The 26,407-nt window shown below is 35.5% G+C and overlaps 2 protein-coding genes across 3 annotated transcripts; one reads left to right on the forward strand and one right to left on the reverse strand.

Annotated features, from left to right (window-relative positions):
- Nucleotides 1–1,323: 1,323 nt before the first annotated feature.
- On the reverse strand, nt 1,324–24,487 carry RB195_020821 (uncharacterized protein; the record flags this gene model as incomplete). 2 transcript variants are annotated; one of them, XM_064189306.1, is made up of 7 exons in its annotated part: nt 3,204–3,410; nt 3,798–3,867; nt 4,545–4,686; nt 5,033–5,142; nt 13,317–13,420; nt 14,304–14,437; nt 24,379–24,487. In XM_064189306.1, the coding sequence occupies 7 exons, from the start codon at nt 24,485–24,487 to the stop codon at nt 3,204–3,206; spliced, it is 876 nt and encodes a 291-aa protein (XP_064045188.1). The 2 variants fall into 2 exon arrangements, with proteins under 2 accessions (XP_064045187.1, XP_064045188.1); XM_064189307.1 differs by lacking the exons at nt 3,204–3,410; nt 3,798–3,867; nt 14,304–14,437; nt 24,379–24,487 and adding an exon at nt 1,324–1,435.
- Nucleotides 6,678–7,282, forward strand: RB195_020822 (uncharacterized protein; the record flags this gene model as incomplete). The annotated part of the gene is made up of 2 exons (XM_064189308.1): nt 6,678–6,753; nt 7,089–7,282. The coding sequence occupies 2 exons, from the start codon at nt 6,678–6,680 to the stop codon at nt 7,280–7,282; spliced, it is 270 nt and encodes an 89-aa protein (XP_064045189.1).
- Nucleotides 24,488–26,407: the final 1,920 nt, after the last annotated feature.

A 26,407-nucleotide genomic window follows, 5' to 3' on the forward strand; every position in this document is an offset into this window, starting at 1 on the left:
GAAATATCGCTAGGGTAGCTCTGAGATCATACTGCGACAATGAAGCAGTGGCCATTAGTTTTTATTTTTGTTTTGCTTAAAAAACAGGTTACAAAGAGCATTTTCCCGATTCCAGAAAAGCAGTTGATACGAGGATGAGAGCAAGGATGAAGTTACAGTCTATAAAAAAAAATTTAAAAAATTATAAAAATAAAATTAAAGTTATAAAATTATAAATTATACTAAAACTAAAACTAAAATCACTATTACTATACTATTACTTACTAAAATTATAAAAAAAAAGAGCAACTTAGACATAGAAGAGATAGCTAGAAACAATTACAACGGAAGACAGTTCCTGCTGAAACTCTATGTGCGTCCTCCGGCCAAAAACGGATCGGAATTGCTTAAAAATAAATAAACAAATAAATGTAATAAAAAAATAGTGTAGTAATTAAATGACAAGTAAATAAATAGATGAATAAATAAATGAACTGCGTTTTAGAATACGTAACACCACAAAAAGTATTGGAGCTGATGGTCCTCGCCATCACGGATTTGACCTGAACATCGATTTTTTTGGGACAATTTCGACCCGCCTATCAGTTGTCTGGTAAAGGATTTACTTTTTCTGAACTTTCTCGACGGCTGTAGAGTCTTTGGTTAGCTTCTCTAAGTTCCTTTACTTCATTTTCATGTTACCTCATATACAATTAAAATTACTTATATTAAAAGTTAAATTAATTTAGAACAATTCCACGGTTGTCCTCATGGATTAATACAATTTTGATCTGCTTGATTTGGCAGCGTATGCGATTTGCCTGAGTATCATTTATAATGGTTTCTGACGTTATCGTATAGGCCATATTTGTGGTTTTTTTTTGGTTCCTTTGACTTATTTTGCTTTATTTCTCATAATTCTTTTAATTCCTCTTTACTATTTGGTTATTTTTTTAAAATCTATTTTGACAACCTCCTCCTCCCTTATTGAGGAACCTCAGGAAAGACTGTTTTAAAAATGGATCGTCTAGGAGGAGGTAAGGCGATCCATTCTTTTTAAGCTTTACCCTCTATCCTTGTTTTTTTTTTCGTGGGTTTTATTAGGCCACTTTATTTCCATCTGTTGTATAACTTTCTTTTTTACTCTTGTTATCTATAGATGGCTACCCTTAAGATATTTTGAGGTCACATTTTGCTGGTCCACGGGGAGCAATCAAACACGCATTTCTTGCGAGTTCATGTTGCTCAACATCGTGAAATACGAGTAGTAGTGGAACGGGTTCTTTCTCAAAAGGGTCCCGTGGGATTCGTAGCGAATCGGCGACACATGACACGAAATAAGTTTTAATTTATAACTTTCGAGTGCTCGCAAAGTTCTTCGGCGAACTCTACCCGTCCCGGATTCTCGTACTTGATAGTGCCTGAAACAAAATCATTCGTATGGATTACCATGGATCTGGACGTATTATTACGTATTAAGTACTGTTCGAACACTTAGGACCGTTGCACCAATTATTTTGAGTAAAAATCAATCCCAGTCTGAATATCTCAACTTAACATTAAAATTTTGATTTTAAATTTTAATTTTAATTTAGGATTAAGTGTCCTACTTTAATCAAATGTCGCTTAGGATGCGCCAACGAGTTCACTTCAATTCAAAATCATAGTCGGGTCAAAATGACATGAAGCATGGTGCAGTTGCGTAAGCGGTTGCGGTCGAAGTGACGCGGCGAAGTTAGCTTTCGGAATCAAGTTGGGACCATCGCGAACTGCAGCGACGAATGGTGTTAGTAAAAGCCATCACTCGATCCGAACGGCTTCGCCTCACCGTGCCGCTTCGTGCTGCAACCGCTTACGCAACGGCTTCAGGTCGTTTTGACCCCACTATGCATACTTGAGGTTTAAGAGCCCGTGCTTAGGCTTAGAGGGAATTGTAGCGGTAGCCGATGAACTAAGTCAATGTTTTTATCCTCGGAGCCGATAAATCCTGGTACATTGAAATTTTTAACGCGGCTGCTGAAACACAACGATATGGGCTCTTTTGGCTTTTTGTTCCCGAGTGTATATACTAGGGGATGATGACTTGTTCTAGATTAGGCATTTGATATTGGATTCGTACCAGGATTTGATAAAAATATTTCTAGATTAGGCATATTGGACATTTATAGGATATATTGGAAATGTCCTTACTTTCCAGTCTCTGACGACAGTATCAATCAAATCCTGGTACCAATTTATCTGCCCCTTGAGGGATGAACGGCTTTTGGTGAGCACTAGGGCGGATTCGAACCATCGATCGATCGTGCACACAAAGACGAACCTCTTATCTACGGCGCTACACTCGCTCCATTGAAATGTTAAGTTGAGCTGGTTACAAAGTTTTACATTGAAATAGTCATTAGAAGAAAAAAAAAAACAGGAGTCTGTGTACATTTTTGTGTCCGAATATCCGAATCCTTTAGTTGAGGAGGTCATCGAATCTTCGCCGGACTGTGCATTTAGATCTTTCCGTTGCCCATTCACACACGAGTTTGTAGGTTTTTTGTTTCTAAATCTAATTTTTTAAAATTTTTATTCTATATTATTTGCACTATATACTACTATATACTATTATTTTAAATTTGTTTTATTTTTTTCGACTTTATCCTTCCTTAGGGTTTCCCTTAGCTCATGTATTATTGATGGAAATGAAATAACTTCTCAAAAAAAAAAAAACAAGAAGCTCTCAAAATTGTCATGCTCCTTCAGAGGATCAGAGGGTAAAATATCTACGAAAGAATATTTTTGGTACATATTGTGTGTTCTTAAAAATCTGCACATCAGAGGTTATGAATTTCTTCTAAATTAAAAAAAAAGAACAGTTTATTAGCGCGAAGTTCACAAACAAAAATGATATGAAAGTACCAGATCAACAGGAATCAACTGAATCATAAATGAAAGAACGAGAGTCACAATTTGGGGTTAGATAACCTTTGTTCTATTTCTAATCACTACGGTACAACTACCAGATGTAAGTGTATTTACGTAGTACACTAAACTTCTACTTATTTCACATTTTGAAAGTTTTTTGTATTTCTACTAATAAGTATACAGGAGACTACTGAAAGTAAGAGTAGTAATTTGTTGTTTATGTTCACGATCCATCCCCGATTTAAATGCTAATTTACCCTGAGTTGGACAGAAATTGAAAAAAAAAAACTTTTCGTAGCGCTATGCTCAAAGTTTTAGGGTAAAACGATTGATAACGATAGCAGAAAATAGGAGAAAAATCTAGAAACAGTGGCGGAACTTCGGAAAAACGCATATTTCTCGTTAGAGTAGGTATCTCTTCGGAGATGTGAGTAGCCACACTGGGATGGAAGCGTTGACCAGCGAATTTTAAGCATATTGAACATCGCTTCACGATTATTGTGGAACATACGACCAGTGATCTGAAAATTTCCATAATTTTTTTCCTGAAAATTTCAACAGTGCTGGGAATGTTTTATTTCATTTCTGAGGAACGTTGTGACGCAATTTTGGATTCATTCTTGGAGAATGAATGAAAAAGGAAAAGGCAAACGAGGAGGAAAAGGAAAAGGCTGAAGAGCAAGTAAACGTAATATGAGGAAAATGCATGGCAGAGAATGAGAAGAAGGGAAAGGCAAAAGAAAAAGGAGAAATAAGTAAAGATGGTACTGAAACCTTAGAAAATCAATAAATAAAGGAGTTGGAAAGAGGGAGAGGTCAGGAAGAAAAGAATTAGTGGAAAAAGGAAAGGGGAAACAAGGGAGAGAGGAAAAAAAGAAGTGCTCAAAACTAAAATAAGGAAAACGTACGACTTCCGACCGGTATCCGCATAGTTTTCCGTGTTCTTGAGTGAAACAAGTGGAAAACTTATCGTAATCGCTGAAAATAAAATGAATTTACTACTACATAGGATTACTGTAGACGTTTCTTTTGTGCAGAGGAAATTTTCGAGACCAGGTAGGCAGTGAGTGATCCGGAAGAATATCTGCACCTAATTATTGATTCCAGTGGCAGTTATAGGATAGGGAGATTTTCTCAGAGGTTCGCTTTCTTCGTCTTTCTTTCATCGACGTTCTCTAACTAACATTTTCGACTCAGGACACTTTATTTCCACGAAAGGATTTTACTAAATTTTTTTAAAAATGAATTTACTACTACATAGGATTACTGTAAATGTTCGTTTTGTGCAGAGGAAATTTTCGACACGAGGCTGGCAAATATCCGGAAGAATATCTGCACCTAATTATTGATTTACCTAACAGTTCAAGGATAGGGAACCGTTGAGAAATTTTCTCAACGGTTCGCTTTCTTCGTCTTTCTTTCATCGACGTTCCCTATCTAACATTTTCAACTCAGGACACTTTATTTCCACGAACGCTTGTTATTCGTTTTTTTATAAGGCTGCCTTTAAGAGGTGACTTGACACGAAATGGGCCAAATCGTTGGCGAGAAAAAACACGCACACATACACACTCGAATAGAACAGTTTTTTCGAGAAGCTTCGAAATGTTTTCGTTCGTAGGGTTTGGCGGATAGAGTTAGCGAATACTATGTACCTGCAAATATTCTGGATATTCTGTTGAGATTGATTTCGAGCGAATAGATGCATGCTTTCCTTAAGATTTATCGTTTGAACACGACATGATTGCGAGAGTTCATGGCCGTTTTCCCTCCAACACGGGAATTGTGCTCGAACTTCTGAAAAGACACATTTGAATAGGTTTTAACCCCTGCAGCGAAGAACTAGTCACTGCATGTTTCATTAGAAAATCAATTTATTTTGTTGATTTCTAGTTTTTTCTCCGTAGAAGTTGTCAATCAAACGGAAATTTCTCCTCGCCCCTGACAGGAAAAATGAATTTTGTTTGCATTGAATTTTCTATAGCTTCTACAAAGCGTTCAAATGGGAAAAGTTATCTTTGAGTACTTGCGGTGTTCCTACGTGAAGCATGAAAAGCTGATGAATATAGAAATTTGAAAATTTCACAACTTTCCCAGGCAAACGTTTATTTATCTGCTTCAAAGATGAAACTTCTATGTATACCTTCCAAATGGGCACAAGCGTCCTGCCACGATTTGATACCAGCCAAAAGAATTGCGGATTCTTGCGATTTGTTGCATCGATTCAGGCAAAGTTCAAGAGCTGCGTTACTCCTGCAAAAAAAGAGACTATAATACTTGGATAAAATCTGAGAAACTTTAAAAGAACTCCAGGAAACTTTGAGCACGCTTGTTGCCTTTGTAGAATATAATAAATAAAAAATAAAATAAAATAATGAAATCACAAATGATACTCAGAGGTTTCCATTCAGTTGGAAGCCTCCAAAGCGTGCTCCTTCGCCAGAGAAAATCACTAAATCATCATTTAACAAAATTTTCCAAACATTTTGTTATCCTGGAAAACAAATTCAAGCCGAAAAATCCGTTCCGAGGTTTTGGTTGAGAAGTAGATATTTCGAACACAGTATCGCTTCCCAATATAATTTTTTTTTATTTTTTTTACTTCTACTCCGCAGCAACCGTTATAAAAATTTTAAACCACTGGAAGACATTTATGGAAAAATCAACAAAGCAAATTATGAAAACGTCAATCTCTTCCTCTCTTCGATATCCTCTCATTCTCTGAAATTTAAGTATCAATTTTTATGAAGTGAGGATTTATTCCTATTTATTTGGCAACTAACAGAGACCCCTTTGCAAGGGAGAACCGAGAACCGAGATAATTTTTTGGAATCACAATTTCCTCCTTTCCTCATAAACATGAAATTTCATGGATATGGGACATGTTTTTGGATTTCAGACTTATGAGACTACGAAAAAATCCATTCGTCAAATTTTTTGCGGACATAAAAAATTTGGGACCCCTTCTCCGGCACCACTATGTATTATAACGTTAGCTTCCCTAGGTCCTTACACCAATAGGCTACACATGTTTGTTTCATCCATAGTACTAAAATTTTCAGGGAAAAAAATGAAATAGATGTATTGTTATGACCATTTTAATTATTTTGTACTTTTCTTCTAACAATTTTCAATCCTCCCTTGTGCGATTAACCCTGCCACTATAAACGATTTTTCTAGGAAAACACAGAGCGAGGAGTCAATGAGTTTAACAATGATGTAGCTTTTTTATTCCTATTTTTGTTCGAAATTAAAAGGATCTTCTTCTATAATATTACTAAAAAAATAGAGGAATTTAATTAGGGAATTATTATTTAGAAAAATACAAGAGTAAAATTTTTATCAGCTGACTATTTTAACTACGAGAAAGGTGAAATTTTTCAGAGGTCCCAGTTATGAGCATTAAAAACTCCCTGCACACATTGAAAGAAAAAAAAAATCTCTGTTTCTATTGTGCCCAGATTTTAGCTATTACTCTTTTCTATTCCCTCTTTGTGTTTCTCAAAAGAGTTTAAAAGCTGAGCATTTTTTTTTCTGGCCCTCATATAGTGCAACATAGTCCTAGGCAAATAACAAAGTAGCATTTTTCTTAAAATGATCCCTATGTCGAGCTACATGTATATATCTATTTCCATCTTGCATGTCATGCTCTTTTCTTGCCTGAATTGCCGGAGGATGTTCGACGAGAGAAGCACATTCCCCCTAATTTCATGACCAGAAAATGATATATAGGAGAGGTGACTGAAATTGCTTACGATCACCCAACATGATTCAATTTTCCGTAAAGGATGCACGGGAGGAAAAGGTCCCCCGATGAGAGAGCGAATATGAGAGAGACGGAAAAGACATGGAATGAAGAGAGTGGTTGACGTTTTTTTTTATTCGGTGGTGGGTACAGAAATGATTAGAAAACTCAAACACACATTTCTCAGACTCCAATATTCTAACAAAAGAAAATTTGTCTACCAGTCACTGCTCCTTTTTGTTCCAAATTTTTCTTTCTTATGCTTTTTCTCAAAGAAGGAAGATCCATTCTGCGCCTGGGAGAATGGGAGGTCTATTCTTCAATTTACTAGCAGAATGGACCTCCCATCTTGAAGAAAAAAATCAATAAAAAATTTGTTAGAGATAACTCTGTTGGTTTTTTAAGGTTCCCAACCCTAGGTTTTTCTCTTTTTTTTGTTCTTTAAGGTTTTCAGCGTTATTATTATTATTATTATTATTATTATTATTATTATTATTATTATTATTATTATTATTATTACTATTATTATTATTATTATTATTATTATTATTATTATTATTATTATTATTATTATTATTATTATTATTATTATTATTATTATTATTATTATTATTATTATTAGCACTACTACGGTACCTTACGGCGTAACCATAGATGATTGATGATGTGAACGATTAGATCTTTTACATACATATTTCCTGCACAGGTCAAAAATTAGTTTTTAATTTTATTTAGTTCGAGTTTTTTTTGAATTTCTTTCTTGTATAATTGCTTTCCGATCTTCTTTTTATCTCGAATTTATGTGAAGAGACAAAAATTCAGGAACTAATTCTCAATAATGCCCATGTTTTGGGAGATTTTCGTGCGATTCCAAACTTCAACCATTTGTTAAAGTATCCTACTGTTTCGGGATTTTAATTCCGAACGACGAGGTGAGTTTTAGGAAGTCACTGTCATTAATTCCGTTCATTTCATCCTCACTTCTACTTTACCCCTCCAGTATCGAAAATAACAATCGGAGAAGTCAGAAAAAAAGAACTATTATTGACCTTCTTAAATTATAGCACCGTAAATCCTAAAAAGAACCATTATTCCACTTTTTTTCCCGGCGTCGTAACTTCAGTCTATATCCACTTCTTCTATGTGGATTTGAGATCCCGATAATTCGCAGGAAAGTGGGTGATTGTCCTTTTTGTCCTCTACACACTTCCTATTGAAACGTCTGTCAACAATAGAACTCTCTAATTTCATCTCCCTCGAGACGCTCGCGGGGCCAAGAACAAATTCAAAAGTCGTGTACTTTGCGCTTTTTTTTTTCGTGGTCCCTTCATCTTTCTCTTAGTGGTTAACTTTAGTAGGAAATGAGAAAATTATTTTACTACTGCAGCAATTTCTGGAAGAAGCAGTTATCCTATCTCTAAAAAATTAGAATTTACCAAGAAAAGAAGTGATTTAATCAAATCCAGAACTATGTACTATTTCATTAGGTGGAGAATATAATCACGTCGTATTAGATTTAGATCCATTATGGTCCCTGAAGGGAATTGAGAGAGTATATTCTAAGAAAAGTGCCCCAGGCCTTAATGTCAATAAATTTTCCAAATAGTTTCATGCTACTTCCCCACTCTAAAGGAGTAATATATGATGGAAAAATCGATCAAGAAATTGCCAGAGAATGCGGAAAGCGCTCGGTTCTTTACTATTCAGCAAAACTCTGATGGAAATATAAATTGGGGAGGGCGGCTATAGTCAGCGGTTGCAGATAAAACGCCCGTTGATTTTCTTTATGAATTTTCATTTTGTTCCAAAAAACCTCTCTGACCCGTAGAACGGTAAAACTATGCAGGAGTTTCAGTCTAATCACAATCCTCCGAATTTTCCGGTTTTTTTCCCAGGTTGATTTTTGCTAATCGCCCAAAAAAAAAAATACTAAGATAATTCCATACGAAAGAATTGTGAATGGGAATGTAATTTTTCTTTTCCAACGAGGAAATGAGTTGACGAAAGAATTAACGAATGTATGATTTGATCAAAACAATCTGGAATAGCTGCAAATGATTTCTTTCCAATCTGTCGCATTTTTAATTGTGATTATTATTTTTACAACGAAATAATTTGGCCAAAAATTCCAATAATCGCTTCCTTGAAGGTGAAGAAATGTTTTATGATCTTCTTGGGATCTTTTTCTCTGATTCTCGCCCAAATTTCAACACTTCCAACTGTTTTTTCTCCTTCAAGAAAAATTAATACCAGATATCCTCTGTGATGACGTTATTCGTTAAACATTATTAAATCTACACAATTTTGTGAACACTTATGCCATTCGGCATCAACAAAAATAGCTGAAATAAGAGAATTTTAAGATGCAAGGAAATCACTGTATTTCCACCGTATTTTCTAGACTTTCTTTATTGAAATCCAGAAAAAAAGAACAATGGTTGAAAACCACTACGTGGCTTGGAGGAGAAAACAATCAGTCGGCCATATTTTATAACGGATGCGTGGTATCGTCAATAATAAGGGGATTTCTAGGATTTGTTTAAATTATGGGTCACGCGGCGTTCCCTCAAATCCCTCGTACTTTGTGGCATTGATGTCATAGAAAAGATGAAAAATTGCAGAAATACCGGGGATTTTTTGGTTAGGAATTCGTTGGCAGTCGTCACAGATTTTTCTTGACGGAAATTTCAGATTCCCAGCTTTTTTTCTGGAAATATTTCAGTGAATCTCTTAGCGAACGAACGTGATAACCAACCATTCGGCTGTTGTTTTTCCTCTAATGTTAGTACCACATCACATTACGCCATTGTGAGCATTCGTAAAAGAACAATAACGAGCATTAGGAGCGCTCGTAACGGGGCTCGACCTCTCACACAAATATCCTCTCTCTCTTTGAATGTAAATGGTCAGAAAACAAAAAAAAATCTCCAGCTTGTTTGCACGAATTAGCTGAGATTCTTGGAATATTGGGGAAAAAATGGGATGAATTAAAGGCATCACCTCACGAATCTGGAGTGGTACGGATTTCCGGTGGAGTATTCGTATACGCGGTCGCAGATTATGTGGAGGAAGGTGACTCCGTCCATTTCTTCCTAATTCCCGTAGAACACGGCCCGGAAGATACGGCTTCGAGCGTTCCGGCGCGCTATTTTCTACAAGGAGTTCGATTGGAGCGCGCCAGCTCTGTGCGGCGCCGCATCTTCTGGGACGTTTTTTACGGGAATTAGGAAAAAATGGACGGAATCACCCCTCTCCATAATCCACGACTCCGTAGACGAATATTCCACTTGAAATTCGCGCCACCTCAGATTCGTGGAGTGATGCGTTTAAGGATTTTTGCATGTGAAATGGAACAGCATAGGGAAATATCAATGCATTGTCATCCCCAGAAGACCATCAACATCTGTTTGATTTTGATCATTTTGTGGAATACTGGAATTATGAGTAATATTTATTTTTCAAGGGAATTTCCCGTAACATGGTGGATAGAGATTTTACTGCGTTTTTTTTTTCTAGCAATTCCAAACGGTAGAACGGGAAAAATTCAAAAATCTTCCCACTGTCCTCATGCTAAGATTTAGGAACAAAATAACAATTCCTGGTGAGCGCGTCGCTCTATTTTCATTAGTTTTTTTTCTTTAAAATTATTTCTAATTTCTACCAGTCACTCGGTAACGTTGGAAATGTTTCATTTGACAGAAAAAATAATTTAATAAGAAAGAATAATAAGAAAAATTGCGAGAAAAATTTAGGAACGCAGTACAGAAGTAGAAAGAAGAGCGTTTTGATTAAAGTAGTAAATTGAAGGAATACTCTTGTGAATGAAGGTGTTCTGGAAAGGGTACGAGCTCTATGATTACAGTAATGGATAAAATACAAACTAAATATTTGGACAGACTTGCAATTATAACTACCGTGATTTTAATCACTTATTTATTACATTTATACTTATAATTTTACAGTGACTTGTATTTATATATTATTATTGTTTTATTTTTGTTTACTGCTTATCGTCATTATTTGTCGTTCGATAACCTCATGAACGTATGTAAACAAAACTACATAATAGGCAGTTGAGTGAATAATCACAAAAACTTTTCAATCCATTCTCAGAAACGGCGGAAAAGACACGAAGTAAAGTTTTGCCCTTTTGAAGGCTTTTTTTTCATGAAGTGGGTGCCAGTTTCTAACATTTAAAGGTTAGCAATGAATAAATTCGTTAGTTACGTAAGTAGGTCAAATAAAAAACACGATAACATGACCTTGCGCGGCCGTGATGCGTTCGTTTGTTGAGTGTGTCAATGAAAATCAGAAAATTCAGCAAATAACAATTAAAACGTGCCAGAATACAAGGAATTTGACAAATTTCTTGGATGTGGACGAAATATTATCCATTATGAAAGAAAGTAGGTAAAATCCCATGAAAATCCTAAGTATAACTTCTTTTTAGAGTTGTTCAGTTGTTTGCAACGTTATAGCTTTCTCTTCCTTTCTTTTTTCTCGGAAATATTTCTATTCCGCTTCACTACGTTTCAATGTCATCGTTAGGCATCGTTTGCAATCCGAACTTCGGATAACAAGCAAAAGGGCAAGGAAATCCACCTCCTTGTTCTTTCCTTTAAGATTTTTATGATTAGGCAGATGTTTTTTTCGAAACATTTTTCAAAAAAAAAGGTCTTCAAAGAAGTCTCGCTATCGAAAGCAAACACAGATTCCTTGCACAGTAGTTGGCGGGACGAAAATAAATAAAATTATAATTCGCTTTAATGTAAGACACTGATATATAGCTATGTACTATGAAGGTAACGGATTCAGAAATAATCACAATCCATAAAAGTGCTTTTTCCGGGTAAAATTCCATGAAACACAGCTGAAACATTAGAATGAAGCAAACCTAACGAGACAGATTCCATTACCAATTAATTCACTTAATTGTTTTACCGGATTTTATTTTTTCCGTGATTTTCTGAGCAAAACTTCAAAACGTCACTTCTTTTAATCAAACAATCTTTTCTTCACTCTTCAATATCGCCTCTTTTGGAAGTAAAAAAGAAAAGAGATTTCAATTTTTTTCCTTAAAGGAGATCCCCTACGATCCCTGGCGACGAAAGAAGTGTAAAAAGAATAACAGAAAAATGTGGCTTGCGTCACTGGGAATCACTTGGGAAATCCATGATATGCCCTATGTAATGCAATGCTTCATTAGATTAGTTTTTTTTTTATGTGCAGTCAATCAGACGGTCACCATTCTTTCAAAAATAATTATTTATTGCTCTAAGAAGCGCTTATGGTCGGGTTCCCGTAAGTAAAGGACAGCTCATGGTGTCTGGAATCGATTTAAAGAAATTTTACTAGGATTCTGGGATTCTTTATGGACCCGCTATTGATACAATTATGGATTGTTTAAGTGATTTTTCTCTCAACACAACGAAAAATTTCTGCCCTATAAAAAAATATAAAATATAAAAAATATAAAATTTGAAAAAAAAAATTAACACTCTCTTTAAATAACAGTTTTTGAAGGAACAAAGTTTTCAAGCGAATTGAATGTAACTGACAGAGAATTTGTCATAAACAATAAATCTATCCTCTGAGGAATGTGGATCACATTCTTCAACCAGCAGCTGCAACTCTCAACCACATGGACCTCTTGCTGGCAATGCTTAGAAATATGTATGTGTTTGAAGAAAACCTAAAACGCGCTTAAATATTGTAAGCAATCAAAATGAGATGTTCAAATCCTCGGGGGAATTTCATTTTGGGGATGGGAAGAGGAACGAAGATATGTATGTACGAGGAATGTATAATAGATCTCTTCAAAATGTGGAAACATCTTTGCTAGACGAAGGGGTTTTAAAAAAAACAAAGAGAATAATAAATAATAATAATATTAATGAATTAAAGAATAATAAATAAGTTAAATAACAATAAATAAATAAATAAAATAAAGAAAAGTGAAAAATTAGAATTTGTCGCAGAAATGCGCGCTCGTGTGGAAACATGTTTGCCAAACTAAGGGGTTTAAGAAAAAAGAAAAAAGAAAAAAAAAGAATTAAAGAATAATAAGTAAATAAAAATATTAATAAATAATAATAAATAAATAATGATAAAGAAAAATGAAAAATTAGAAATTGGCGCAGAAATGCATGGCATTAAAATCCGGAAAAGATTCCTTAGGTCCAGTAGTTCAGATGTTTTGGAAAAAAGTGGATTATCCTTTTCTCAGCAAACTATAGAACGTATTCGTGAAAGTCAGAATTTTTCTCCCGACTGAATTATTTTTCCACAGCGATTAGAAAGTCCGGCTCTTGTCTCGCATGGCTTTCTTATTGCATTGTCCGGAGCGTTGCTGAAGTCAATTAGCGAGTATTATGCAATAGAAACGAGCCGCATGACGTAATGATTCGCGCGCAACGAACTTCTCAGCAATTGCCATGCGTTGCGTCCGTCAGACTGAACAAGAAAAAATTGCAATTGAATGTGCACAATTGTAAAGGTGATGGGGCGAGTGTAAACGTTCCGCAGAAGTGCAGCTTGCGTTTTTGCAAGCGACATTAAACGCGATGCGGATCCGGAACACCTCCGGGAATCACGCTTCGTTTCATTGTGGACAGCGTTGTTGAGCTGATAAAATGAAACGGAAGTTCGGCGGCAAACTGAAAATATTTAGCCGAAAACTTACTCGCAAATAAGTTTCGCTTTAAGATATGCTGCCGTTTCATTCCCGGTGGTCCTGAGAAGATTGAGAAGTGGTAATGTGAAGTCGGTAGACCATTCGTTATCCATCTGGAAGAGATTGATTTTGATATTGGCCATATTTGAGCACAAATATTATTAATTTTTCTCCTTCCAGGCTTTTGTGAAAATAATGGTGATTGCTCGAGAAAAACTTCTAGAAGATTGCTGTGTACATATCGCAGCAAATTATACTTTATTTAGTGTTTTTCTTTTAAGTATTCAAGAAACCTTTGTAAAAATGAAAAAAAAAACAGTTCTGTAACCATCGAACATACAATAGTGCTACTTTGCAGGGAATTTTTACAGTCCCTAGGAATCCGGATATAAGCTGCATATTTTATACTTTATCCAATCCTTAATTAAAATTTATTTTTTACAAGCAGTTCCTATAAAACTCTCAACTGCTTGCATTTAGCTCTCTTTTACTGTTTTACTCCAAAACTCCCTCTCCAAAAGAAGTGATGTATTAATGTGCACGAGAACTGGTCCCTAGTCCATTTCAAATCTCATTTTTGTGGATCGCGCATCCACGCTGGAGAATTGCTGCAAAACGACATCCTTCAAAATCCCAAAAGAGGTTAGGAAATTAGGAAAAGTGACAGAATAGTCCAGAACATTTTTTTTCTACTGGTAACAATTTTATTAGAAAAAGATCATTATTTCCATTGTTATGCCCATATATTCTTCTTACAAGTGCTGTTTCTTTTGTTCAGATGTGTTGCTATAAGAATAACTCAAGATAAAATTTTATTCTCTCACCAAAAACTTACAGAATGCCTACCGTAATGTTGGCTTTAGTATCTATGTCCATGTTTTTTTGGACATCCTACCAGAACATTCTCTTTTCTATAGTGATCTAGAGGAAATTTTTGTTATCCTTCCTATTCCAAAACACCGATTTAAGAAATTTCGAAAATTTCTGGACACCTACCTCACGCATATGATTATCTTTGCAGCGAAGCACGCAAAAGTTCACACGGATCTCCGCACAAGAGCCAACGATCACTGCCAGCACAATTAACAACAAACACATGTCGCAAGGGATTCGGACACTTGTTACGACATCTGAAAATGGGCGAGAAACAAGATCAGAAGGTGAGAGACGCCTGAAAATCGCTTCCAGGGAAAGTAGTAGCAATTTTCAAAAACTTATATCTACAGCAATAACTTGACTAATTAGAAAATCTTTGGAAGATTATTAACTTCATTAAAGACGAGAAATTCTTGATATGAGCCCAGAAAAAGATTAGTAGGACGTGGTTGCTTCAGTATTATTATCTTTTTTTACTCGATACTAAAAATTAAAAGAAAATCTTCCAATTTAATAAATTAATACCTCTTCGATGAGGTTTGTTTCACTCTTTTTCAAAGATATCCAGCATTTTTTGTAAACGTTTTGTCAATACATAGCTGTTTTCTTAGAGAATTTAATCAAAGATTAAAAAAAATCAAAAATATGGTTCTGTTTGAAACAAACTCAGTATTTCTAATTCTAATTTTATTATTTATTATTTTAGAGAATTTTATCAGAGATAAAATAAAATTCTCAAAGAATCTTAGAAAATTTTATCAACGATAAAAAAAATCAAAAATATGGTCCTGTTCAAAACAAACACCAAATTTTAATTCTTTGGTGTTTTTATACATTTTATACGCAAATAAAATCTCAATTTAATACTTCCAATTCTAATTTTACTATTTATTATTTTTTATATTATATTATACTATATTATATTTATTAAATAAAATAATATTATATCACACTTACTTTACATTTTTTTATTGTTTTATTATTATTTTTTATTATTTTCTAATTTCTTAGTCTAATTTCAGTGACTATATAATTTTACAACTTTTAGTTCCTTGATTGTTCCCACCACTCCTTCTCCCGAATTCACAAAAACATCTCATTGAAAGTTCAAGAATCACAATTTCCTCAGCTCCTCTTCACTTGGGAATAGCTCTTGTTTTTTTCTATTGTTCGTTTCTATCCATAGTTAACTCATCCGTTGTCACCTAACTTACACTAATAATAATAATAATAAAGAATAATAATTACATCAATATAGTTTTAAGGACAAAAAATTCAAAAGATTCCGGCTTATTCGTTTCTGACAATTCACTACTTCTGTTCAGCTGTTAAGGAGAAAATAGTAGAGAAGTTTAGCAGAGGTCAGTAAAGTTCAGATACATAAATAATAGAAGAAATATCAAGCAAGAATAGAGAAAACACCACTTCTCTCCGGAAAAACTTCAACAATAGGATCAATTAAAATGAGTGGTGCGTCCTTTTAAGTTCCACATAAACATCGAGAGATATTTCTGTCAAAGAATCATCCACAAGATAATCGTTAACATTTATTTACGTGAAGATATTTTTCTGAGTTAATTACGGGAAAAAGAATACCATACATATGCTTCAATAGTTTTGGAAGAAAAAATTCTTTGATGACACTAAAAATTCAGGAATTTATAGTAGATCAATTGAATAATAAATAAGTAATAATATATAGTGATAAAGTAAGTAAATAATAATAAATAATATTAAATAAATTTTATTTACAATTCACTGTCTTTTTATGACAAAAACTGCTCTGGAAAAAAATACCAAAATGAAAGAAAACACGGTAAATAATTTAATTAAATAACAAATAAATAATAATGCATAATAATATAGTATGTAAATAATAATAACAAATAATACCGAATACATTTAATTTACAATTTACTGTTTTATGACAAAAATTGCTTCGGAAAAAATACCAAAATGAAAGAAAATACGGTAAATTTTTCTGAAGCGCGGAGATTTTTTTCCAGAAAGGAAAAAAAGTCTTTGGGTAATGCTGTATTATGTTCAAACTCTTCTTTAAGGCGTGGATAAAAAGCATAGTTCGGATGTTTTGAATAATATCCGAGATTTGCGTTGAAGAAAGAGCGTAGCGTTAAATGTAGGTTGCAAGCTGGCCGGATCGTGATGCGTTTGAAAATTGAAAGCTATGAAGTCGGTGCAAGCTGATAATTATATTTCCGGGCATAGTTTAGTTTACTTTTAGCTGCAGTAACTGGATTGATGCCGGCCTGGCGACACATCACAACAAAGCCAAGATGTTTTCAATGCTGACACTACGACGATGGGTGAGCAGTGGTGTCGAGAATTGCTGCCGCTGCCGTCGCTGTCGCTCCGAAGCTGTTCCCCCCAGGCCACGCCCCAGTTATGACAGCAGTTCTAGGCGAGTCGCGCGACTCTTTTCAAAAGAATTTCTATTCGTTTCCAGCCGTAGACTCGCCGGAAGGTTCGCAACCTGACCAAACAATGTTTGCGACATGCGTCGGAAGTTTTTCCATTGTTCCTGAATGGAATGACGTGAATGGAATGATAATGATTAGTCTTCGAGGATTCGCAAAAGTTCTGAATGGGATGCTAGCGGATGAATGAGGGATTTAGAGTTATACAGGCTCTCCTTAGTTCCGGTTCCTCCTTGAGAGTGAAGAAAGAAACGGAATTCACTATATATATATATATATATATATATATATATATATATTACTTTCTTTTTATTTTTATTTCCTTTACTTTTTTTTTATATTACCCACTTATATTGTTCGTTCTGAAAGCATTTCAATTCCTCAGCACTAACTGAGGAGCTACAGTAATAGATAGAGTAGGTTAAAGGCATCACCCCACGAATCTGAAGCGGTGCAGATTTCAGGTGGAGTATTCGTATACAGGATGGGAGGCTATGGAGAGGGAGGTGATTCCGTCCATTTCTTGCTAATTGCCGTAAAAAACGGCCCGGAAGATGCGGCGCCGCACAAGACTGGCGCGCTCCAATCGAACCTCTTGTACAAAATGGTGCGCTAAAACGAATGAAGCCGTATTTTCCGGGCAGTTTTTTACGGCAATTAGGAAGAAATGGACGGAATCACCCCTCTCTCCGTAGTCTCCCTTCCCGTATACAAATACTCCACCTGAAATCTGCACCACCTCAGATTCGTGGGGTGATGCCTTTAAGATGAAACAAGGAAAAGTGGTACTGTATGTAGAGATTGCTTTGATCAATCCACAATAATTCGCAGCATTTTCTGGAATTTGTCCTGGTGAAATCCTTTACACCTGGAGATGAGAAAGAGCTTTGGGTTATGCAATGTAGCGTTCCCCTACAGTAAATCCCTCAAATGTCAGGGGTTCGGAGCCACAAAACAAGCGCCAGGATCATCAAAGATTGAAACGCTTGAGGAATAGCAATGTTCTAGCAACTAAGTCAAAACAATTGTCAACAATCCTCGATAATGAGAGGGAAAAAGAGATGATGGACCTCTCACGACCAAATTTCCAAGGATTTTTTCGATAAGTTAGCGATGATCAAGGTGAAGAGTTTCTTTGTAAATCGCCAGCTTTGATGTTTTATTCTAATCATAGAATATTGACTGGAAACAAAAAATATTCTTAATATTAGTAAATACAAAATTAACAACATCAAAATAAATATTTTTCTCTCACACTGAAAAATATTCTTTGTATATCGCCAGCTTTGAAGTTTCATTCAAATCATAGAATATTGACTGGAAAAAAAAATCCAATAACTCGACATCATACGAAATTTCCGAAGTTTTTAATCCATATACCTACAGGTCAATTATAATTAAGTGAGCGAAAAACACCCATCAGTATTATTCACGATAAATTTTGAAAAAACCCAATATATTGAAGAGCCGTATACAAAAAGTTCAGCAAGCGGTTGCGGTTTCGCGGAATGAAGAGGATCTCGGAGGCTTGGCAAATACCTTAATGTTCTTCTCTTATATTTCTTTATCTTTGAGCTAAAGTAAAACCTATCGGTTGCAATGATCTTGTATATATTTATGTATTACTATATTGTAGATCATATTATTATTATACAATTTATATACTTTAGTCTCTTATCTATTTTCTATTACTCCCTCATTTGTTATTTATTATTGTTATTGTTTATTTTTGTTGTTGTTCAAAGGTTGCTATTTAATTACTACTTGCTCACTAAATGTCGCGAACCAAATGATAATTAATTTTGGGAAGATCGTAAGCTGCGCTTACTTCCACCTCTGTTTTTTTTTTCTTTCCAGAAAAATCAAACGAATTCTTTTTTTTTGGTTAAGCCGTTTAACAAAAGTCATTATTCATACGAAGCTTAACTTTGGATGAAAATAACGTTCATGGCACTGCCACTTTCACTTTTCCCTTCTTTTCGTGTAACGTGTCCGCTTATAAAATATAAAAACGAGAAAAAGACACGAGTTCAGGGTTTTTACCGTTTTAATTAACTTTTAGCAATCTTATGGAAATGGAAATTGTGTTACAAACGTCGTGCTCTCATTTTGTGTTTGTTACAGAAGACGCAAATAGAGAACTTTAAATCGATCAACATTACTGAAGTGTTGATTGAACGACAAAAATTATAGCGACAAAAATTTCAGGTTTTGAACAGCTTTTCTCATTTTTCGGACAAAATATATTTATTTATTTACTTATTCACATACACTAATGGCGCATCAAAAGGAAATAATAACAAAAACGCATTTTTCTAAGTCAGATCTTTTAAATCGATCAACCACGCTGATACTTAGTTCAAATACAGCGTCAAAGATTCTACATTTTGAGCAGTTTTTCTCATTTTTTTGGACAAAATGTATTTATTGATTTATTTATTTATTTACTCAGTTATTCAAACACATCAATGGTGCACCAAAAAAAACAAAAACACATTTATCTAAATCAGAGCTTTTAAATCGATCATTTGCACTGAAATTTAGCTGGAATACAGCGTCAAAGATTCTGCGTTTTGAACAGTTTTTCTCTTTTTTTTTGGACAAAGTATATTTATTTATTTATTTATTTATTCACATGCATTGCATTAGAAGAAAAAACACACATTCGTGTAAGTCAGAGCATTTAAAAAAAAGAAAAATCGGCAACGTTATTGTCAGCGGAATCTGGCGCAGTCTTTTACGCGGCGGATATATCTGTTTCTTGGAGAGAAAATTTATTAGCTAGATGTTTTATGGTATTTTCTAGTATTTCAGCCACCAAACCGGTTTGAACATCGTTTATTCCAATCCACTGCACATTTAGAAGGATGTTTTCTCTTCAAACCCAGGCAACGACGACGCCTCGTCCCTAGAATCCTTCAAAAAATGGATATTTAAGCTTTTTTTTCTGGGAAACATTAGAAGATGTAACCATATCAAGAGAGACTTGTTTTCTTTCTTTGCGAAGGAAGTATCTGAACGACAGATAAAAAAATCCGTCCTGATCCTTGAACATTCTAATCCGTACGCACAATGGATGCATTTAATTATTCGTTGGCTTCCGATAGCGTAGTGATTCAGGATGTCATGTGATGCACAGACTATGCATAGAATAAGAATAAAATTTCCATGGATACGTGGTTGTGTGGCAAGAAAAAAAAATACAACAGAAAAACTATGTTATCCCGACAGTTTTCTCTAAAAACTGAGCTATCCCGACAATTTTCTCTATCATATCTTGAAAGTCCTATGTATTTCCCAAAAAAAAGTGAACGAGGAAAAATGTGCCTCCCGTCACCTAAATCGTCCATGTGAAGCATTTTCCACTCAAACCTTCAACAAATACAGTTTTATAACTCGAAATATAACAAATTCTTACCACTGATTTAGCACATGGAGTAGTGTTGGGAATAAATCCATCTGAAAAAAAAAACTCGGCTGTAAAAGTGCATATGAACTGAGTAGAGCAATATTCGACTCACTTCCTTAACGAAAACTCTTTTTTCAGAGCAATCGAGAAGTTGAAGAGGGAAAAATGCACTGGAAACATATAATTGGGACCGAAGCTGTTTGTGTAGAAAATGGATTTGGAAAAAAGGGAATTCCAGAAAACGGAAACAATAAAATAATGTGGATCAAATCAAAGGTGCGTAAAGGTACGAATGAGGAGGGACTGAGTAATCTTTTTGTAAATAATTTGCTGAGGAGAGGTATGACGTCATTACAGTGATTAGAAAAGGTTCTACTATTACATACTGTCATACATTAGAAACTAAAATAATCCTCCTGATTTCTTTTTCTAAAATTCAACAATTTAAATGCTTTAGTGCTTTAAAATATCAAATTTAAATTATTAGTTTCATTGTGTTGCAATTTCTTGAGGACATATTTTTACATATTTTTTGACATATTTTTTTATAACGGTATCAAATATACGGAATATTTTGATATATATCTCGATTGATTTGATCTGATCTAGCCAATTAAATCCGATGATAGCAGTTCATATTCATACTCGTGTCACATTTTGCTGGATTTGTTTATTCGATTCTACAGAAAACTACTAATCGATAAAGAAATAACTGAAGTATTAAACGTTTTAGTGCAGTTTTCTCTCTCTCTCTCTTTTCCCTTTCTCCGGAATTTCACAAAATCCGAACCAAAAGCCGAGTCGTCGCTCATTTTCGATGACGATGGTCGTGCCGGCGCAAACTGTTGCGCTTTGGTGAGCTGTGCCTGAGCTGATGAAAATGATATCCTAAGGGGTTGTTGCACTTTGTTTGTGTTTACAAGAAACAAAAAGCTCTTCATCACAAATATATTTCAAAATAATAAAAGTGAAAAAAGTAGAAGAGCATACATAGTTCTTCTATAGCAAATATTTATCCAGTATTTCCTTAGGTAATGAAATCAATACTTAATATAAATGCGTGTTAAGATGCTATGAAAGAAAATTAAAGAGAACGATATTTCCTAAGGAAAATTGTCAATACTACAAATAATTACTATTTCATTTATTTCACTTCATATCCCAATCCTTCATCTTTTCTTTCCATAACATGATTTGTTGACGTAAGCCGAACCTATTTACAAACACATGGAAAAACTATTGAAAAATATTTTATTGGAGCAAAAAAGTGATAGCAGAAGAACCACTAACGAAAACTAGGAGATGACCATCCCATCCTTCATCTTTTCGTTTCTTTTCCTCGAAATTTTGGATATTTTAGATATGCCATTTCAAGTCACAACTGAGGACAAATAGGAAATGATTATGCAGAAAAAAAAACAAATTGCTGGACGGTTATGTGGCAAATGACACAACTTGAAGAGAAATGAATTGAAAAGGTGACAATCTCAAGCCGTAGGATCCGCTTTGAAGGCTTTCCAGCAGCCTAACATCGATGATTCGAGGGAAGCATGGGATTAAGGGAAGAATTTGGAATTGAAAGCGGGAATTCTTGTATTTTAGAGGTAGACAACCTGATATAGTAGAAACGCAGGTAGAAACCGGTTTTTATTTTCTTTTCAAATCAGATATCCTCCAGAAAACTTCACTATTCACGCAGAATTCAAAAAAGTTATCAGTTCCCACGACCAAATGGAACATGTGGAGAAAATGTGAGATTTTTCCAGCATTCCACAACAGAAATGATTCACAAAAAAAAACATTGAACTATTTCCGAGCAACTAATTCCACTAAGAGCATGTCTCCTTCTGTTTATTGGTGCTGGCCAATGTTTATATCTATTGGTGCGACTATTGTGCAAATCGATGTATACAAACAAATTTGCAAAAAAAAAGCACACACTTTCAGTTTTTTTTTTAGAAATAATCTAATGAATAGATTCCCACACTTTCTTTAGATCATTTCATCATTTAGTGGTGTGATAATAGCGTAAATGAATTTTTCATTTCTAGAAATTCTAGAAATGAGCGTAAAGAAATATGATACATGAATGGATAGAATGGGATAATAGACAGAAATCCAATTCTCGATGGCAAAAAAGCTGAAGACGAGAAGTGACATCTCCTCTTAAGGCAAAATGAGAGTTTCTACTTCCTGCAGGGAAATGAGGAACCAAGCAAACAACAAGGCGGTATTTCTATTCTACAATATACATATCCAAGGCAGTTTACGTTAGGACAAAGAAAATATTTGTCCTATTTTCCTTAACTAAGGGAAGGTTGTGGAATTTATTGGAGAAAAAAATTAAATTCATTAATTTCTGTGTAGAGGAACAGTTTTGTGATAATTTTGTTTTGCATCCGTAGTTTGTTCAAGAAATGCTCTAAATGTATTAAGTAGAACATTATTTTCTTAAAATAGTTTTCGGTATGTGAACCTAAAAATTGAAACTTCCTCATAGAAATTTTATCCATACTTTTTTCCAAGGAAAATTCTTCTTCTCATGTTGTTGTTCTCGTCGGTGCAGTCGCTGCTCTCGAGGTTTAAAAAAGATATCGTAGCAGAAATCTCTGTTATTCCCCAATCGTTGTTGTTTTCTAATTTGCCGATGAAGGTCCGGCTAAAGCTGGACTTCAGACTTTTTGTGGTGTTCGTTTACTTCACTAATCAATGACATATAATAATAGTGACATTTCCTGTGAAATTAGAATTATAATAAGTGTTTTTATAACAACGCCTTCTTCTTCTTTTTTAAAATAGATTTAGGCGAAAGATTTCATAGTTTTCTATCTAAACGCGACAGTTCTACATTTTAAAAACCTTCAGTTTCAAACATATCAAAATAATATGGATAAAACTTGAAAGCATTACTTGAAGTATGGGTGCTCCTCCTGATTTCCCCCAACAATGATCATAGAATGATGTTTTAACACAAAATGACGTCAACGACATCATCGTACTGATGAAGATAACGTTCCAATCAGATTATGTGAACTGTTGGCTACTATTTAAGAAGCCGTTTGCATGGATTTCCCCACTTTTTGAAGAAAGGATGTTAACAACCTGAGGCAAATGTGCTAGCAAATAGATAGCCACAGAGATGAAACGCAACACGGGCAGTGGCCAGGCTATGAAACGGTTCCAACGTCGTTATATTTACCATCCATTTATTTACCATGCACACGTGGATACTACTGCACCACGGCACACCAATTCCACACCTTCGAACCCTTTTCACCCCATTTTACCGCTCCGCGACGTACCAATTCGATGCGTGGGACACGTCTCATCCCATAGCTTGCTGGCGCCGGCGCACCAATCCGACGCCGTGGGACCCGTTTCTTTTTGGGATTTCGTGACTGACACACACACACACATGTGACAGACCCGTTTTATGTAGTATAATCATGATTGAGCTGTAAAACAATTCACTGCACTTTTTTTCCATTGCAAAAATGGTCTTTATATACGCTGGCTGGCGCGCGAATTCTGCTGCAGGACAATGCCTACGGCAATTTTCCCGCATTCGCGCAGACTGAGAAAGTCATCCGTGGGCACGACATGAGCGAAGCACCCTTATTTCCTAAACTATTGGTTTAAAGGCATCACCCCACGAATCTGAGGTGGTACGGATTTCAGGTGGAGTATCCGTAAACGGGGTCGTAGATTATGGAGAGGGAGTGATTACGTCTATTTCTTCCTAATTGCCATTAAAAAAAGTAGCCCGTAAGATGCAGCGCCGGCACAAGGCTGGTGCGCTCCACTCGAACTCCTTGTAGAAAATAGCGCGCCGGGACGTCCGAAGCCGTATCTTCCGGGCCGTTTTTTTACGGCAATTAGGAAAAATGGACGGGATCACCTCTCTCCCCATAATCGACTCTCCCGTATACGAATAGTCCACCTGAAATCCGTACCACCTCAGATTTGGGTGGAGTGATGCCTCTAATCTAGTCTCTTGGCTGTTCCTATGTGTTATTTTCACCGATGACTGAAGTCGCTCCACGTGACACAATCATTAAATGCAGGTGACACCTCTTCTAATGATTATTTACGTGAAGCTGCTGAAGCTCGCCTTATTTTGTGATAGTGCTGTAATTGACACCTGAGAAGATGAACTTACACCGTATGCAGCATTTTTCTTGGACGAAGTTGCCTTTCATTTAGAATTATTAAGGTAAAACGAGAAAATTTTACTTTCCACCTAAGTATTCAGTCAAGGTTTGGTGGTTTCAGTCAACTACTTGGAATTAGTATCGAAGTCGTCTCAGGCGCTCTATAGCATCCGGTTGTAGAGGTCTGTTTACCGTCTTACCCTCTTCGTTATTGCTGCAAACGCCACAGTTAACAATTGTAGTTGGTTTAGCACCAGCGTGACGTGGAAGCAGTGTGGCCGAACAGTCAGGATTACCAGCTAAATGCATTCACGTACTAATAATCATAGTGATATCCATTATTGCTATATTTGAAATCAACTGCTGCTCATTCTAGCCGGCAGATTATAAGTCGGAGCTCTTCTTGAAAGTATCCCTAACTTGAGTGCCTTTTTTCGTGAGCACCTAATAACTAAGGCTTCAATTGACATGATCAATGCCTAAGGTTAGAAAGGAATTTGTTCTGAGAAAATACATGTCAATTACATTGAAATAAGAATAAAAAAGTCACTGGCGTATCAATCCACTTGGGATGCGCCAACGCGTTTTACTGGAATTCGTAATCGTTGAGGTTTTGGAACGCGTGTTGGCCTATACAATGACTTGCGGTGGCTAGCCGATGATCAAGTCAGTGTTTTTATCCTCCCAGACAAGTCTGGCATCAATTTATCCACCCCGGAGGGAAGAAAGGCTTGGTTTGCACTGGGGTGGTTTCGAACCCTCGACTGTGTGGCTACAACGGACCTCTAACCGACTGCGCCACACCCGCCTCTGCAAATAAGAATGGCAAAGAAAAGTCTCCGTCTAACGAAAAACACCTCTATCGTAAAGAACGTCTTTCGTTAAGACTTAAATTTTGATCCTAAACAGATTCAAAATAAGTTGACCACGACAAAAAAGAAATCCCTCGCATGCGTATGAGAATACTGAAATACGCATCTCGACCTCCGTTGTTCTTTTCAAATTGATTTAGTGGGAAGCAGTAATCCTGGAATTAAAATAAATGTTGTGCATTCCACAATGATTACTTCAAAAAGCAATGTTGTGAAATACACAATATTTACTAAAATAACCCTTATAATCGGCGTATCGCGTCAGCTCTTAGAATCCCCATCTGTTGCGGATAGAATATCGTTTTTTTTTTCTGAGCTCACATATTCATTTTATGGAGGCTATAGACTGCATACCATAACTAGTAACAGACTTCATTTATCGTACAAAAAACTAAATGACATTTTCAATTACATCTGTTGTTCTGTTAACTCTGACGTACTAATCTAATTCAAAGCATATAAAATGGTGGTACATATATCATCATTTCACGCTGTTGTCGGAGTAAAACGTCCTTTAATGCACGGATTCTCGCGGAATAACGTGACCGTGTTAATATACGGAGCAAAATCATGTCTATTCGTCATTCACACTATGGCCACTCATCTCACGCAGCTTTAAACTGCGTACATTTTTTTTTAAATGATTAATTTGAAATGAGCGGCGAATAGAGAATTTACCATCTTTTTTTCACTTTCTTATTTACATGTCTGACACTAGTTTTGATATATAGAGGCCGAATTCAAGAAGACATACTGTATTACTTTAAGAACTTAAAATAAAGTCTGGCCCAATGTTGTTTTTACGTACGCTTACGTGGAAAGCAAATGTTTACACTGATGTAGGATTTTTTATGTGTGTCACTTATTTTCAGGAGCTGAAAAGAACTCCCAAGCAATTCTTCTGAGAGTTTTAATTAATCTATGCATGCATCAAAGCTTTATTTAATTGTAAGTTGTGGAGAGGTTGGTCGTTTAAATTGTAGATTGAATCGCCCTTTTCAGGCTCTCAACAAGGCGATATAGCCGAAACGTTAGCCATTAGATTTATTTAACAACCTCCTTTACAGCTTATAAAACTCGATACTACATTCAACTATGCCGAGGTTCATTGAAAGTCGAACTTTTCAACTTTATTTAGTTATTTTTCAGCAAATGATTTGCAAACTTAGAAAAAGCATCTATTTTTCGACTCTTGTACATCCCACGAAATAGCGCCTTGTTTGTAGGGATCTGTATCAGCCTCTCCAGATGAGATGAACGAATTGGTGTAAACGCTTGGGTGTCAGGCAGAAAATGCGCGTCCATTGCGGTAGCTTAGGCGAGGATAAAGAAAGGCAAGCATAGAATCCTAGAACCG

The sequence above is a fragment of the Necator americanus genome, chromosome II, assembly GCF_031761385.1.
Source record: "Necator americanus strain Aroian chromosome II, whole genome shotgun sequence".
Lineage (NCBI taxonomy): Eukaryota > Metazoa > Nematoda > Chromadorea > Rhabditida > Ancylostomatidae > Necator > Necator americanus.